The sequence below is a fragment of the Canis aureus genome, chromosome 31, assembly GCF_053574225.1.
Source record: "Canis aureus isolate CA01 chromosome 31, VMU_Caureus_v.1.0, whole genome shotgun sequence".
In the NCBI taxonomy this organism is placed as follows: domain Eukaryota; kingdom Metazoa; phylum Chordata; class Mammalia; order Carnivora; family Canidae; genus Canis; species Canis aureus.
Window position 1 is genome coordinate 22,984,980 of NC_135641.1, and position 14,670 is coordinate 22,999,649.

General features: G+C 41.7%; 1 protein-coding gene across 5 annotated transcripts in view; it reads right to left on the bottom strand.

The window, feature by feature from the left end:
• Positions 1 to 14,670, bottom strand: part of IGF2BP2 (insulin like growth factor 2 mRNA binding protein 2) — a 154,766-nt gene that overhangs the window by 10,940 nt on the left and 129,156 nt on the right. For 3 of the 5 annotated variants that reach the window (XM_077879969.1, XM_077879973.1, XM_077879970.1), the window contains 4 exons: positions 12,934 to 13,056; positions 12,444 to 12,579; positions 9,893 to 10,021; positions 536 to 604 (listed from right to left, as the gene is read on the bottom strand). In XM_077879969.1, the coding sequence (XP_077736095.1) occupies positions 536 to 604; positions 9,893 to 10,021; positions 12,444 to 12,579; positions 12,934 to 13,056 (457 nt within the window). The remainder of the gene's footprint in view (positions 1 to 535; positions 605 to 9,892; positions 10,022 to 12,443; positions 12,580 to 12,933; positions 13,057 to 14,670) is intronic. The other 2 variants (XM_077879971.1, XM_077879972.1) reach the window with 1 other exon arrangement.

Here is a 14,670-nt window from a genome sequence, read left to right on the forward strand (position 1 = left end):
TCCCGAGGCACCTGGTGAGGAAGAATGGGAAGCTACTCGGCACCTGGGAGCCACAAATGGTATTTTCACCAGAGTGGCCTCGTGTTCAAAAGATAACAAGTAAATCTGCCCTGACCAGGCCGCCTGGTGACAGCCCGGAGAGACGTGGGCAAGGCTACCAGGGGTCTTCGCTCCAGGGGTCTGTGGGAATGACACGACTCCCACTGTTAGACTTTCCTCAGAGACATTTGGAAACTGTTCTTCGGCTCGACACTGCCTCCTAATTTGGCCTCTTGATCATTCACACGTGCCGGCTTCCTGCCACCTCTGGGTTTGTAAGCATCGGCAGGATGGCTGCACGGGACGCATCGGCGCTCTGAAGATCGTCAGCGCGCCCCGATGCTGGGGTAGTTTGATGTGTGATACCCCATGCTGTGTCGCTCCTGGGGTGACTCACACCAGGAACATTTGCCGGTCAGTCTGCCAAGGCCCTTGCGGCGCCCACCACAGGACAGGGAAAAAGTGGCAGAGGGGGCGGTCCTGGGGGGACACTTACGGAGTGGTGGTGCGGGAACGGGCCAAACTGGTGAGGGGGGTACAAGCTGGAGAAGTATCCGGAGTGGGTCTGCAGCAGGAAAGAAACAGTTGGTCAGTCAGCTGGTGCTCACGGGGACACTCCCCACGCAGGGAGGCAAGACTCCCGCACACAGCACAGGCTCCTCGCACCGGCACGTCTGCACCTGCCCATCGGCAGCTCAGATCTCTGCTGCACCCCCACCCCCTCCGCAGCATGGAGCGCTGGGCTGGGTTTTTGGCCGCTGAGGCCCCAGGAACTTGCCACCGTGGGAGTGAGGGCGCACACACACTCCTTTAACCTGCCCTCCCTCAGATGGGCAGGCCCAGTGGGAAGTCCTGATGGGACCACAAGGCACAGAGATGTGGGACACTATCAGGACGTAGCCAGTGAATGTGCTCCCGGGAAGCTGGGGCCATGAGCTCCCTTAGAGAATTTCGGAAGGAATGACAAGATTGAGGATGGAGGAACTTTGAGAAAGAGGTTGGGAAAGGAAGGAAAGAAAATGAGTGAATAATCAGCATCGTGTATGAGTGTGTGTGTGGGTACAGGAAGGTAGATGTACACAGAAAACAACAGAACTATTAAGAAAATAACATTTTATTATTATTTTTTCAAGATTCTATTTATTAATGAGATACACAGAGAGAGAGAGAGAGGCAGAGACACAGGCAGAGGGAGAAGCAGGCTCCATGCAGGGAGCCCGACGTGGGACTCGATCCCAGGACCCTGGGCAGACACTCAACCACTGAGCCACCCAGAAGCTCCAAGAAAATAACATTTAAAAAAGCTGCCTTTTACTGAATACCTACCGTGTACTAGGCACTGTGCTAGAGACTTTATTCATAGAGTCTTAATCCTCACAGCAGGCCTGTATGACAGGAAGAGGTTTGATTTCATATATTCCTATAGGCAGGATGCTGAGTGCATCAGTGTGGTCTAGTTAAGTGCATCTGACATAAGGTCACAAAAACGTAGGCATGCCTGTCACAGGAAGGCAGGTCACCATGGAGCCGATGCCTGTGGACCCAACCTGCAAGATGACCTTGTAGGTTTCTGACGCTGGTCAGACACTAACTTTTGCCTGATGGCTCCTAAACAAATTTCATGGTGTTCTCAGTCTCCCAGATCTCCAGCTGGACTCTGAGCTCCAAATCACAACTTCGCCCTATGTCTCACTAGGGACAAAATGAAACAGTCTTCCTATCTGAGCTGGACAGTGGACTTCTGGCCTCAGAGGAAAGGAGGTATGGACACGGGGGTGGGGGGGGAGGCCTCCCCCAGGGGTACCTGAGGTGCCTACAGAGCTCTGCTCAGGGGAGGGAACCTTTGCTCTCAATGTCTCAGAAAGAGACTACAGTGATAGCTCATAGCCACAAGAGGGGGCTACGAGATCAGCATTCTCCGGGCGATCTCCACATCTCCCTGGAAGCTGAGTGCAGGCTTTCCTGGTCCTGCCCCTTCCTTGAAGAGAGTTCAGTTCCAGACCCTTCACGCAGGTCCCTGTCCTGAGCCATGGAAGGTGAGGGGAGAATGCTTGTGGCTTTCTGCCCAAAGTTCTGCCCTGGGGAAGGATGCTTCTTCCCCCTTCGTCTTGCAGGACAGCCTTTTTGCATCAGGCCTCAGAGCAGCAATGCTTCTCAATTGTTATTTACCTTTTCTTCCCAAAATTCTGAGACCAAGAGTAGACCGGCCACACTGTGGCTCCTATTCTGAGTTCACACACTCTCAGCATAAACACTGTACCAACTGCAGATCTAACCCAAGTGGTAGATTTGGGTGAGCATTGACCACTTGGGTTAGATCTTCACCTCCCAGGAGGAGGTGGCCTCTGAGCTGGGACCCACGGTGAGGACAGAACCCCACATAAGGCACTGGACCTTCTAAGCGGTGTTCATATAGATGCTGAGCCAGGAAAGGGGTTGGCCTCTTGAAAACTAGAAAAGAGGCCAGTATTTGAAAAGCAAGTAATAGAAGACCACTGCGAATGAAGACAGGCAGGCAGGTTGTGGGCCTGGCTTTGAACATGGGTTAGAGCCTATGTACAACGGTGCCCCTGAATAATGTAACATGGCATTCAGGGAGGTCACAGGAATAAAGAATCTATGGTTGGGTGCTATATGGGCTGGATGACGAGTAGTAAATGAGCACTGACCATAATGGAATGTATGGCTTACAGCACACTATTTCCCAACCTCCCAAGCTGAAATGGAGTCCTGATCTTAAATGGAAGAAGGTTTTCAAAACAGGCTTTGTCATAATGATCAGAGAAATCACCCACTCATGACTTCAATAAATGTTCTCTTGAATGGGAAGGGAAAGCAGGTTGTAGCCATCAGATGAACCAGAGGCTCAGGGAAGGGAGAGGCTGGTATGGAACTCCACGCCCTACTTGGCAGTTGGCCTCACACTGTCCCCGTTTGAGGATTCCCAGTTATTTTACAAAGGAGAACCTACTTTAGTTTTGAATATTTTAGAAGCATCAGGACACTGGGGAGGGGGCGAGGGACGTCACAGTAAAGGTGACCCTGCCCTCTGCCAACAGAGGCAACAAGGACGGTGTGGTCATTATTATCCACTGGTTCATGTTACATTCGCAGTTTGAGAGAAACTGGTGTCTGCTCTTCCTGTCTGCTTGACTGCTGGGGTGTGGGTAGAGGAGTAGATACCAAGTGCATTTGTAAAAATTAAAAAGGGAATTATAAATAGTTGGACCAGCTTTTCCCTGGAAGAAATGCAGCATCCTTAGTTCCAAGCTGCTGTGTATAGCCATCATCATGATGCCAGATTTAAGTGATACACTGAAGCATAAAGAAATCCAAGGGTCGGAAGAGTGAGGCTGGGAAATGGGTAGTAGACAGGGCGAGAGTCAGGCATACAAATTACGTTCAAATACTGAAACAACTTTAGTGTGAAAACAGACTGATGCCACATTGCAAAGATGGTGGATGCTCTCCCTAGGAACCGGGGAGGTGGACTTGGGCCTGCGGGGAGGGAGTGGATTTGGGCAGAGGGGTCAATGTCATGGACAGAAGTCTCTCAGATTCAGAAGGTACACTGTTCTACTCCAGCTTGTCAAATGGCCTCCCACAATAGCTGCTTGTCCACCTCGGTGTTGTCGAGGGACAACCTTAGGAGCTGACGAAAACCAGAAATTGTTAAGCTAGCAAGAGGCAGAGCTGAGATTTGAGCACAGAGCTGTGTCTGACTCTGCAGCCCAAGATCTCAACCACTACAACCAACGCTGCCCCCACCTGGAACATTCCAAATTCATGGGTTCGGGTGAGGCCCATGGCTCATGTTATGGAAGAACTCCCCTAAGGACTCTAATGTGCCCTCTGTTGAGTTTATTTAAATATATGAACAAACAATTAAAATTCATTAGATATATACAGCGAATCAGGAGCATGAAAGACGGGAGCAAAGATGAACAGGCAAACAAATGACCTCAGTGAATTAATTCAAGAAAGAGGAAGAGCTTTTTAAAAAAATGTCTCATTTGATTTCTTAGTGAAATTCAAGATGTCAGTTCCTTTACGCATAAGAAACGGCTATGAGAAACAAATAAAGGAGAGACTGAGATTGATTTTGGAAAGCAATCACTCAACAGAGGCTGTATATATAGCCGAGAAGACACTCCTTTAACCCAACAGTGCACTGGAAGATCAACCCATGCAAAACAAAAAGCAGGAACCAGACATGAGAATAGAGAAGAAACTGATGGAATGAGCACTGGGTGTTAAACTATATGTTGGCAAACTTAATTTAAATGAATGAATGAATGAATGAATGAATGAGGAGGCAGGAATAGAGAAGATGTATGATCCATAAAATGGGAGTTCCGGAAGGAGAAAATGGAAGTGGAGGGAACGGAATACCAACATGAAGTACATCAGCAAGAGATCTTCCTGAACCAAAGAAAAACCTGAGTCTTCAGACCAAAGGGCTAAGATTCAGATTTCTGAATTCCAATGGGGAAGGCAAAATATTAAAAAAGGCAAAAAAACTTAGAAGGAGAAACTACAAAATAAAGAGAATCAGGCTGGTAGCACACCAATCTGAAAAACAAAATACTAAAAGTACTGTCTTCAGAGTTCTAAAGGAACTATGACTCTACAATTTCTAGACAGCCAGTTGAACTTGCATTCATGTGTGAGGGGAAAAGAAAGGCATTTTCAAATCTAGAAAGGTTTAGAAGTTATGCTACTTATGTACTACTATTCCTGGAAAAGGTTGTTTAAGGAAGTATTCCTGACAAATTAACAAAACAAACAAACAAACAAACAAACAAACAAAAAAGCCCCAAATAACTCAAAAAAAAAAAAAAAAAAAGAAGAGAGAGCATATGGAGCGCAAGACACCATCTGCAGTGAGCAAAGTAACCAGTTACAGTTTAGTTAATCCTAAACTGTAGATTATGAGATTGTGTATTCATTAAGAAAGCAAGCTTAATAATTTGGAATAAAATTCCAGATTATTTCTAGAGTGAGCTGACTTAAACACCCTGAACAAACTTTGTTACAATAAAGAATTTAACAAAACCATAATCATAGTGGGAAAACAGCAAAGTGCTTCCATCACGTAACATCATACGGATGAAAACAATTATATAGATGATATGAGCCACCAATTAGAACCCCGCTTTTATAGCTATAAACACAACTCTGAGCCCATCAGAGAAGGCACATCTGTCCAAATGCCCATGAATTAAAAAACCGATTATACTTAAGGCCACAAAAATCAGAAATGCTCTGATAACACTGTCTGAATACAAAGTATGGAAAACAATTGCAAGATAATGGAAAAGAAACCATTAACTTCTTAAAAGTTTAGAATAAACAAAGCCCTAGCAAATTTGATTAAGAAAATAAAGAGGGGTCCCTGGTGGGCTCTGTCCGTAGAATACGAGACTCTTGATCTTGAGGTTGTGAGTTCAAGCCCCATGTTGAGGGTAGTGTTTATTAAAAAAACAAAACAAAACAAAACAAAACAAAAAACACAAACAAAACAAAACAAAAAACGAAATAACAACAAAAAACCTTAAAAATAAAAAAGAGAGAAAACACAAATATACAATGCTAGGGATTACAAGAGAGTAATACACAAGTCTGGGTATTTATCTATTCATTTGACAAAGAGAGAGAGCACAAGCAGGGGGAGTGGCAGGCAGAGGGAGAGGAAGCAGCAGATTCCCCACTAAGCAGACAGCCGGACATGGGGCTCTATCTCAGGACCCCAAGATCATGACCTGAGCCGAAGGCAGACGCTTAACCAACTTAGCCACCTAGGCACCCCAAGTTTGGGGATTTTAAAGGCTAATGGCCTGCTCTGTACACGTTATGCCAACACATATGAAAATTAGATGAGATGAATACTTTCATGGGAAAATAAAAATCAACACAACTAAGTAAAAAACATATAAGAAACTGAAAAGTTTATGTGAAGCAAATAAAAGGTGGTGGCCCAGATGTTTTATGGATAGGTCTTATCAAATCTTCAAGAAACAGAGAAGTCCTACATATTCTTTAATTTTCCAAGGCATACTAAAAGTTGGTCATCTTTCCAATTCATTCTTTGAGAAAAAAGTAATCCTGCTGTTAAAACTGACAGGATTGTTACAGTGTAGACAAAGAGATGAATGGAACAGAGTCAGACAGATGATTAAGTGGGAATTTAGTGTAGGACAAACTGGAATTTTAAACTGAGTGATAAAAAATAGTATAGCATTCAAAAAATGATTTCAGGAAACCTGGCTATCCATTTGGGAAAATAATCAAATTAGACTCTTTTGTCAAACTATTAATCAAAATAAATTCCCTATGGATTACAGATACAAATACAAGTAACAATTCTCAAGAACCAACAACTAAAACTTACATTAAGAAAACATGGGAGGATATTTTTACAGTCTTGGATGGGAGACTTTTTTCCTTAGCATGACAGCAAAGGCCAGAATCCACACAAAACATCACAGATTTAACTACCTTACTTCTTAAAAAATTTCTACATGAATTCTGGTGAAGGGAAATTTGGGAGAATGTAAATTAGCACATACCCTTGTATACAATAATTCCAGTCTTAGAGAATTTACTTTCAGATACACATTTGTGCCAAGACTTATGGATAAGAATACTTACTTTGATACTACATTTAGTAGAGAAAATCTGGAAACAAAACAAATGTCTAAAAATAGTGTGCTGGTAAGGAAAGTTATAGTAAATTCATACAATGGAATACTATGTAGCCATTAAAGAGAATTAGTCTAGCTATGAAAAAATGCTCATAATAAGTAAAACAACAACAACAACAAAAAACCCATGGAATTCTGTATGACATTATTACATATAGTTTTGAATAATATGATCATATACTGATAGAATTTTTTAAAAGTGTAAACATAAAGGTGCTATACTTCTGGGGAGTGGTTGTTGGATAAAATTTGGGTAAGATAAGGCAGGTGAAGGGAAATGTCCACATTTTACTTTATACAACTTGTTCAAAATATATGTATTTTAAATTATTATGGCACAAGATACTATGAATAAGGCAAAGAGAAATGACAGCATGACAGAAAATATTTACAACACAACAAACAGCTAATTGCCTTAATATGTAGTCGGCTGTTACAAACCATTAACAAAAAGATGGAAAATAAAGTTAATAACAATAGCAGCTATGTTTACATAGAAATTATGTGGTTTTAAAATTATTATTATTATTTATTAATGAGAGATACAGGGGGGTGGGCAGAAACACAGGCAGAGGGAGAAGCAGGCTCCATGCAGGGAGCCTGATGTGGGACTCAATCCCGGAGATCCGGGATTACACCCTGGGCTGAAGGCGGCACTAAACCACTGAGCTACCGGGCTGCCCTTATGTGCAGGTTTTAACTTATTTAATAATCCTTAAAACAACCCCATGATACCAGGGTCATCAAGATGCAAATAGGTTAAGTCACCTGCCCAAGGTTAAAAATAGCAAGTGATAGTGCAGAGATGCAAATGCAAGCAGTCTCTAGAAACTGTACTGCCTCTCAAAAGACTGATGGGCAAATGACACAGAGAGACAATTCATTAGAAGGGGAAAAATGGCCAATAAAACTGTTGAGCCTCATAATAACAAAAGAAATGTTTATTTTAAAATATTAGATTTTACGGACTAATTAATTACATGAGTAATAAAGAGTATGGGAGAAAAAAAATCCCTGTCACACACTGGTAGGAAGGAAAACTAGTGTATCTTTCATGTATCAAAATTTATTTATTTATTTATTTTTTAAGATTTTATTTATTTATTCATAGAGTCAGAGAGAGAGAGAGGCAGAGACACAGGCAGAGGGAGAAGCAGGCATGATACAGAGAGCCTGATGTGGGACTCGATCCAGGGTCCCCAGGATCACGCCCTGGGCTGCAGGCGGTGCTAAACCGCTGCACCACCGGGGCTGCCCCATGTATCAAAATTTATATATTATGTATCAACATTTATGTATTTTATAATAATACATTATGTATAAAATTTATAAATCCTTAGGCTCAGAAATTCTATTTCTAGGAATTTATTCCAAGGAAATAACTGGATAAAAGAGCCAAGATGTATATACAAGGATTTCCACAGCAGAGTGAAAAATTTAAATATATATATATTAAATATATGTTATAATATACGCATATATATAAATTGTATACACATATACACCCATATACATGCAAACACTGGTTATTTCGACATTGAGAAACAACTTGCACTTTCTACAATTCTGTATTATTTGCTTCTTAAATACAATGCATATATTACTTTCATTAACCAGAAAATAATAAAGAATAAGTTTTCATACATACACATATGCTTCCAAAGCTTCAGGTCAGAGACCAACCCTGGCATGTGTAAGCTAGCTACGAGGAGGTACAGAGACTTCCCGACTTTTGGATGCCAAGAGCAAAAGTACTAGCTTGTGATGCATAAAAGCAAAGAAATACCCTAGAGGTTCCTGGAAATCTGAAAGCCTACATGACAGGAAAACAAGTATTTAAAGCATGCCCACCACTCCCATCCTACCCTATCCTCCTCAGATTCTCTAAGTGTGGCTTTAGGGGCCAGTCTTAGGTCCCACATAGGCAGGAAGTCAGGGCCACCTCCATGTCCTGCACTTTTGCAGCTACCTCAGGGAGATGTCTGATACCTACCCCAGGGAACCATATTGTCGCAGGCAGTTGGGGCAACTATGTGCTCTGGATTAGAATTTACTCTTGGTCTATGGGATCAAGATCAGAAGTTCACGGCTTTTAGCTTTATAAAGAAAGTAAAATCTATTTTATGAAGAACTTATTTTAGTAAAATGGTTATCTTACTGTTGTAGTAAAAATCTCAGATGAAAGGAAACTTCTCAACTGTCAAAATTTATTTTCAAGTTTAGAAAATATTCTGCTATCACATGATAGCTAACAGCTTCTCTTCTGGTTTTAGTATAGGGCACAGTGGCTTTATCTCGTTTCTACAGATAACTCAAAAAGCTACTAGGAATTCTCATACAGCAATGCCTACACCAGAGACCACATCTCAGAAGAAAGGAGTGTTTGCTACAGTAATTAGGTTGTTTGCAAAGAATTAGGTTGACGAACAAAACAGTACAAACATTGGAGGAAAGAAAGCTTGCTTAAAAAATAAGCAATATGTATAGAAAAGAATTAGGAGTGAAAAAAAATAAGCTGTCAAATATCCTGAACCCAAATTTGACAATGTATTGATCTATAATGCTTGTATTTGGAAGCAACAATTAGAAAACTCAAAACATTCACATTTCTTTTGTTATTAACTATGACTCAAATAATAAATACTTATTGAGAACCTACTAAATGCCAGGCATTGTGCAAAGTGTTTAGAAACAAACGCTGTGTATTATTTTCTTTTAAAAACTGCCTATTAATAAAATATGATGCATTTGAGTTATAGACACAGGTGAGATATGTATATATATATGAAAGAGTCATCCTGGTACCCTGTTATTTCATTTATATGAACAATATTCATGAAGATTCTTATTTGAGCTAACAGATCTTCTTTTTATAAACAAATAGACTTCTAGTTAGTGAATTTGCTAGCACTGTAGTTTCTTTCCTAGGTATGCCATATACTGTGTAAGAGCACATATTCAGAGGATGGTTTAATAATATTTATCTGTCCATTAGGAAGAAGTCCCAAGAAATGTTGGATTTATCCTACAATCACTTATGATTATGGCCTCCAAATTAAAGCTTTAGCTCTCATTCAACATAGCAGAGTAATGCTGCCGCCTGGGGGTGCCCAGAGCATGAGCAAACCTCTGGATGCTGAGCTACTTACAGCGAAAGGGTGGTAAGGGGGAGCGGGGGGAGCTCCTCGGGGCCCTGCTGGTGGAGGCAGCACGGATAGTCCTGTTGAAAAGATGCCAAGTGCGCTGAGGTTCAACCCCGGGATCAGATTGGCTTGTTGCTGGGAACAGAAATGGAGAAAAAGATGAGGGGAGGAGACCAGAGAGGCCCAGCTTGCCTGGGTCAACCTCCATCTCTTGTCTGTTTGGCACCAGTGCCTCCTGATCCACTCTGCCCTGCCTCATGGACCACCCCGCTGCTGGGGTGGGCTCTCCAAACCTCAAGCTGATGATGGCATTCCTTCAAAGCTTTTCCTAGAGTGTCTACACATCGTAACACAGCCAACTAGGCTCCTCTAGGGGACCCAGGCCACTGCACCCTCTCTCCTGCTGACTTCTGATCCCCACCCTGCCCAGTTCTGCTCCTCTCACTGCTGGGCCCCTGCACATATTATCCATCATGTAAGGAATGTGCTTCTCTTCCTCTTCACCTGGCTAAGTCGTACTCTTCATGTGGGTTTTACCTGAGCTTAGATGTCCCCTTCAGGCAGGAAACCTTCTCTCACCCCAAAGGTCTCTGCTCCAGTGCGTTTTCTTTGCACCCCCCACCAATATTCCTGTGTTTCCTTCAAATAATATTCAAAGTATCATCATACAGTATTTACATTGCCTGTGTAGTTGCCTCTTCCCTTTTAGACCATAATTTCCTTGAGGATGGAGACTGTTTTACTTAGTGTTGTGTGCTCAGTGCCTGGTACATAGTAAGTACTCAATAAATACTTGTAGAATGCATGTTTAAAATATATTGGGTTAACAGGTTTTTTCCAACTCTATCCAGAGAAAGATCAGACCTTTCACTAGGATACCACACATGTAAACACCATTCTCCAGGTTCAGGATGGTTCACAACTTTGAATTTTTCACCATTTGGTTGCCAGTGTTGTGATCCTCTCACCTGCTTGGTCATTTCACATTTAAACACGGGATGCTCACCTGGGGTGAGCGGGGAGTTTGAACTGCACAGCCCCGTCAGAGGCAGAGGGATGTCATCCCCTGACCTGTGTCCTCCCTGCCCCTACCTCTGTCTCCTTGAACACCAAGCGGGTCTCTAACATTTTCTATGTTCTTATTGTGACAAAGGTCATCCATTATCTTGCCTTCTCTTAGGATGTTTGGAGTAGGAGAGCTGGGATATTTAACCTTTACCTCATCAGATATCTAAGATACAATAATTTTGTTATTCATCTATCAACAAATGACTTTGCTACAGACATGGATGAATCTAAGCGATGCGCTCAAGTGGAGGTATGTGGAGCACACAGACCCTTCTGTAGTTTTTCTGGGTATTCACAGAAGAGATGTTTATCATACGATGTCAAGAGCCCAAAAAAAGAAAATGAGATCATCTGAGGATATTTCCACAGACAAATATACACAAACAGGGAGGTGACAATACAATCCTGTCCTCATCATGCTCCACAGTTATCACATGATGTGTGCTGCTACAGTGGGGGGTGGGGAGGGGGGGCGGCGCTGGGGAGAGGTGGGGGTAGTGTTCTGATCTGAAGAGGAGGGTCCTTAGAAAGAGCTGCACTGACGGCACTGGGTTTAGCCTACAGAGCTCTTTGTCAATATTTACTCCTCTGTGAAATATTACCAGGTCTGAGATTTGCTTCAAAGTCATTCAAGGAGGGTGGGAAAGCAGATGGAGGTCCAGATGAAACAAAACAGGCCGGGGGCTGGTAATGGTTCAAGTCTGTTTATAGGCATATGAAGACTAATTACAATATCCCTTCCTCTTTTGTTTAGGTTAGAAAATCATTATAATAAAAAATGAAAAAATTACACCTCTGAGTGGGGCTTGGGCTTTGCTGATAGACAAATATTTTTAAGATTTTTGAATGTCAGACCAGTGCCTCCCCATTATAAAGTGAGAATTAGTTAGCAATAACAGAAAGGACATGCCCAAATCCAGACATTGCTGAAAGCATCAGTGAGAGCCAAGGTGGTTGACAACATTTATTGGGTGACTAGATGTGCAGATCAGTAAGCAAGGGATGAAAATCAGAGTTTAATTTTAAAGTATATATTTTTAAATTTAGAAAGTAACAGGACAATATTACAGAAAGTTTGTAAAGTAGAAAAAAATCTCTTTCCTAGCATACCAGCTGTTTTTATTTTTGTATGCAGCCTTCCTGTCATTTTGCTCCATACTATTTTACATAACCATAACCTGAACTAAATATACTTCTATATGCTCTTTTCTTAATTAACATTATATCATAAGCAATTCTTCATTTTATAATCTTCAAAGTTATGATTTTAATAGCTTCACACTATTTTTTATCCAGTACATTTATCACAATCCACTAGTTGGTTTCCTGCTTGTTTTAATGCTCTTGCCCCAAGAAGGCAGGAATAACTCCGCATATCTATTCTAAGGCACTTCCTCACTCGCTGAATGACAACTATTCTTAGAGAGGCTTGTGTCCTGCCTGAAAACACATGTAAAAACCAGTAGAGAAGAAAGCATTTGGCACTTACATTAACAGCCAGCATATCATTTTCAAAGGCCTCACGGAGCTTCTTCATAATCTCTACCTCTGCATTGGCACAGGCCTCGACTGTGCCCTTCACAGTGATGGTTCTTTCAGGGTTGTATATGCTCAAATCCTGCAAGCTGGCCACCGGGAAAAAAAGAGAGATTTCCTTTTTTCAAAAGGAAAAATAAAATCCCAGAAGGATCACAAACAAGTCTTGGTGGAGGACATGGGGAGAAAACTGGGTTCCCTCACCACACACTGTTGTATCAAATACTTGTCATTTTATTTCAAATCTTAGAGGTGACTTAGCTCATATCCATAGCAGAAAATGTCTGACTGGTAACTATGCACTTGTTTTGATGGTGTTGGAGAGAATTACATCACTTATGATTATAATCCCATTTTAAGGAAAGGCAGATGAAGGAGCTGGGCGTATCAAAATGCTCAAGTTCTCCATTTTGGGCACAATTAAACCGGAATGGGTGGCTTACGATGAGATTGTTATCTTGGTCCCCGTCTCATGTTCAATTTTCTTCAAATTTCTGCCTTCTTTTCCAATCAGTCTTCCAACTAAGCCATTGTGGGCCAAGATTTTCAGAGGAATCTCTTCAGCTCTAAAAGAGACAAACAATAATTTAACACTTAAAGTGGACATATTGGTTGCCTCCTAAGAGCTATTAAACCACTTTTTTCCCTTTACAAACATAAGCCATTTTGTTCAGGTACCAAGTGGCTATGGGTTGTAGGTGAGTGAGGCTTGTTCCTTCACCAACCCCAGTGCATGGATTCTGATTAAGACAAGCCAAATCATGGTAATTTTATTCCCTTGTTGATACTGCCTGGAAGTGGGTCTAGGAGGCAAATCTGGCCAATGAGCTATGAGAAGTCTCGCATGACTTTAGGAAGGTTTTTCTTGCTCTTAAAAAAGACAAGGGAGTTTATCAGCCCCGGATGACACACTAGGATGCTACAGGCCCTCCTAACCCCACAGAGATAACCAAATTAACAACCATAGAGAGACTGAAATACCTCTGTGAGAACTCCAGAGCTCAGTTGAGAAACTATGGTACCCTGGTCATGATAAAGCCAAGAAAAGACTCCAGTAAAAGAGGTGGGAAAATCTGCAGTGTTTGGCGTGGCTACTCTTGCTCCTTCTCCTATGCAGCATAGCAAGGAGCAAATGGGAGGAAATCTCCCATACCAGGGATCCTCCCATGGGATGTATACAAAAGATTAGACCACATATCCAACATTCTAGCTTATTTGGGAGCTGCCCGAGGGATTGGTTTCTGCCTTGCTTCACTGGAAGCACTGAGGAGAAGGGTGCCAGCATTTTAGAAGCTGCTGAAAATCGAGGTGAGCAGTATGTTAGAGCTGCAATTCCATAGTCAGAAGTCAGGGGGAGAAAGGTCAGAAGAGGTTTGAGAGGCCCTAACAACTCCAACAGGGTGGGTAAGTAAGATGGTTGTTTTTTTATAAATGCCCCAATCCTAGCAAAACATTAAGAGACATACAAAGAAATGGAGAAATATGTGCTAATCAAAGGATCAAAATATAACTCCAGAAACCATCCCTAAAGAAATGCAGATGCATGAGCTGACAAAGAATTTACAAATGTCATAAAGACACTCAATGACCTAAAAGAGAACAGAGAGACAACTAAACAAAATCAGGAAAACCATGAATGAACAAAATGAGGATATCAACAGAGAAACTATAAAAAACAATAATGGAACTAAAAAATGTAATACCTGAACCAAAACAAAATTCATTAAAGCAAATCTGACAGGCAGAAGAAAGAACAAGCACACTTGAAGACTGGTCATTTGAAATCATCAAGTAAAAGTAGAAAAAAGAAAAAAGAATGAAAAAAGCCCCCACAAAGCACAGACAAAGGCTAAGAAATTTATGGGTCAGGATCAAGTGGACTAATAAACTCATGCAAATCCCAGAAGGAAGAAAGAGAAAGGGTAGAGAGCTCATTTGAAGAAATAAGAGCAAAAAAGTTTCCAAATCTCAGGAAAGAAATGGACATGTAGATTCAAGAAACTCAAAGAACTCCAAATGGGACAAACCAAGGAGAACCACACTGAGACACATTATAATCCAATTGTCCAAAAGCAAAGACAAAGAGAGAATCTTCAAAGCAGCAAGAGAAAAGTGATTATTCACAAACAAGAGAGTTTGCATAAGATTATCAGCAGATTTCTCAGCAGAAACTTTTTTTT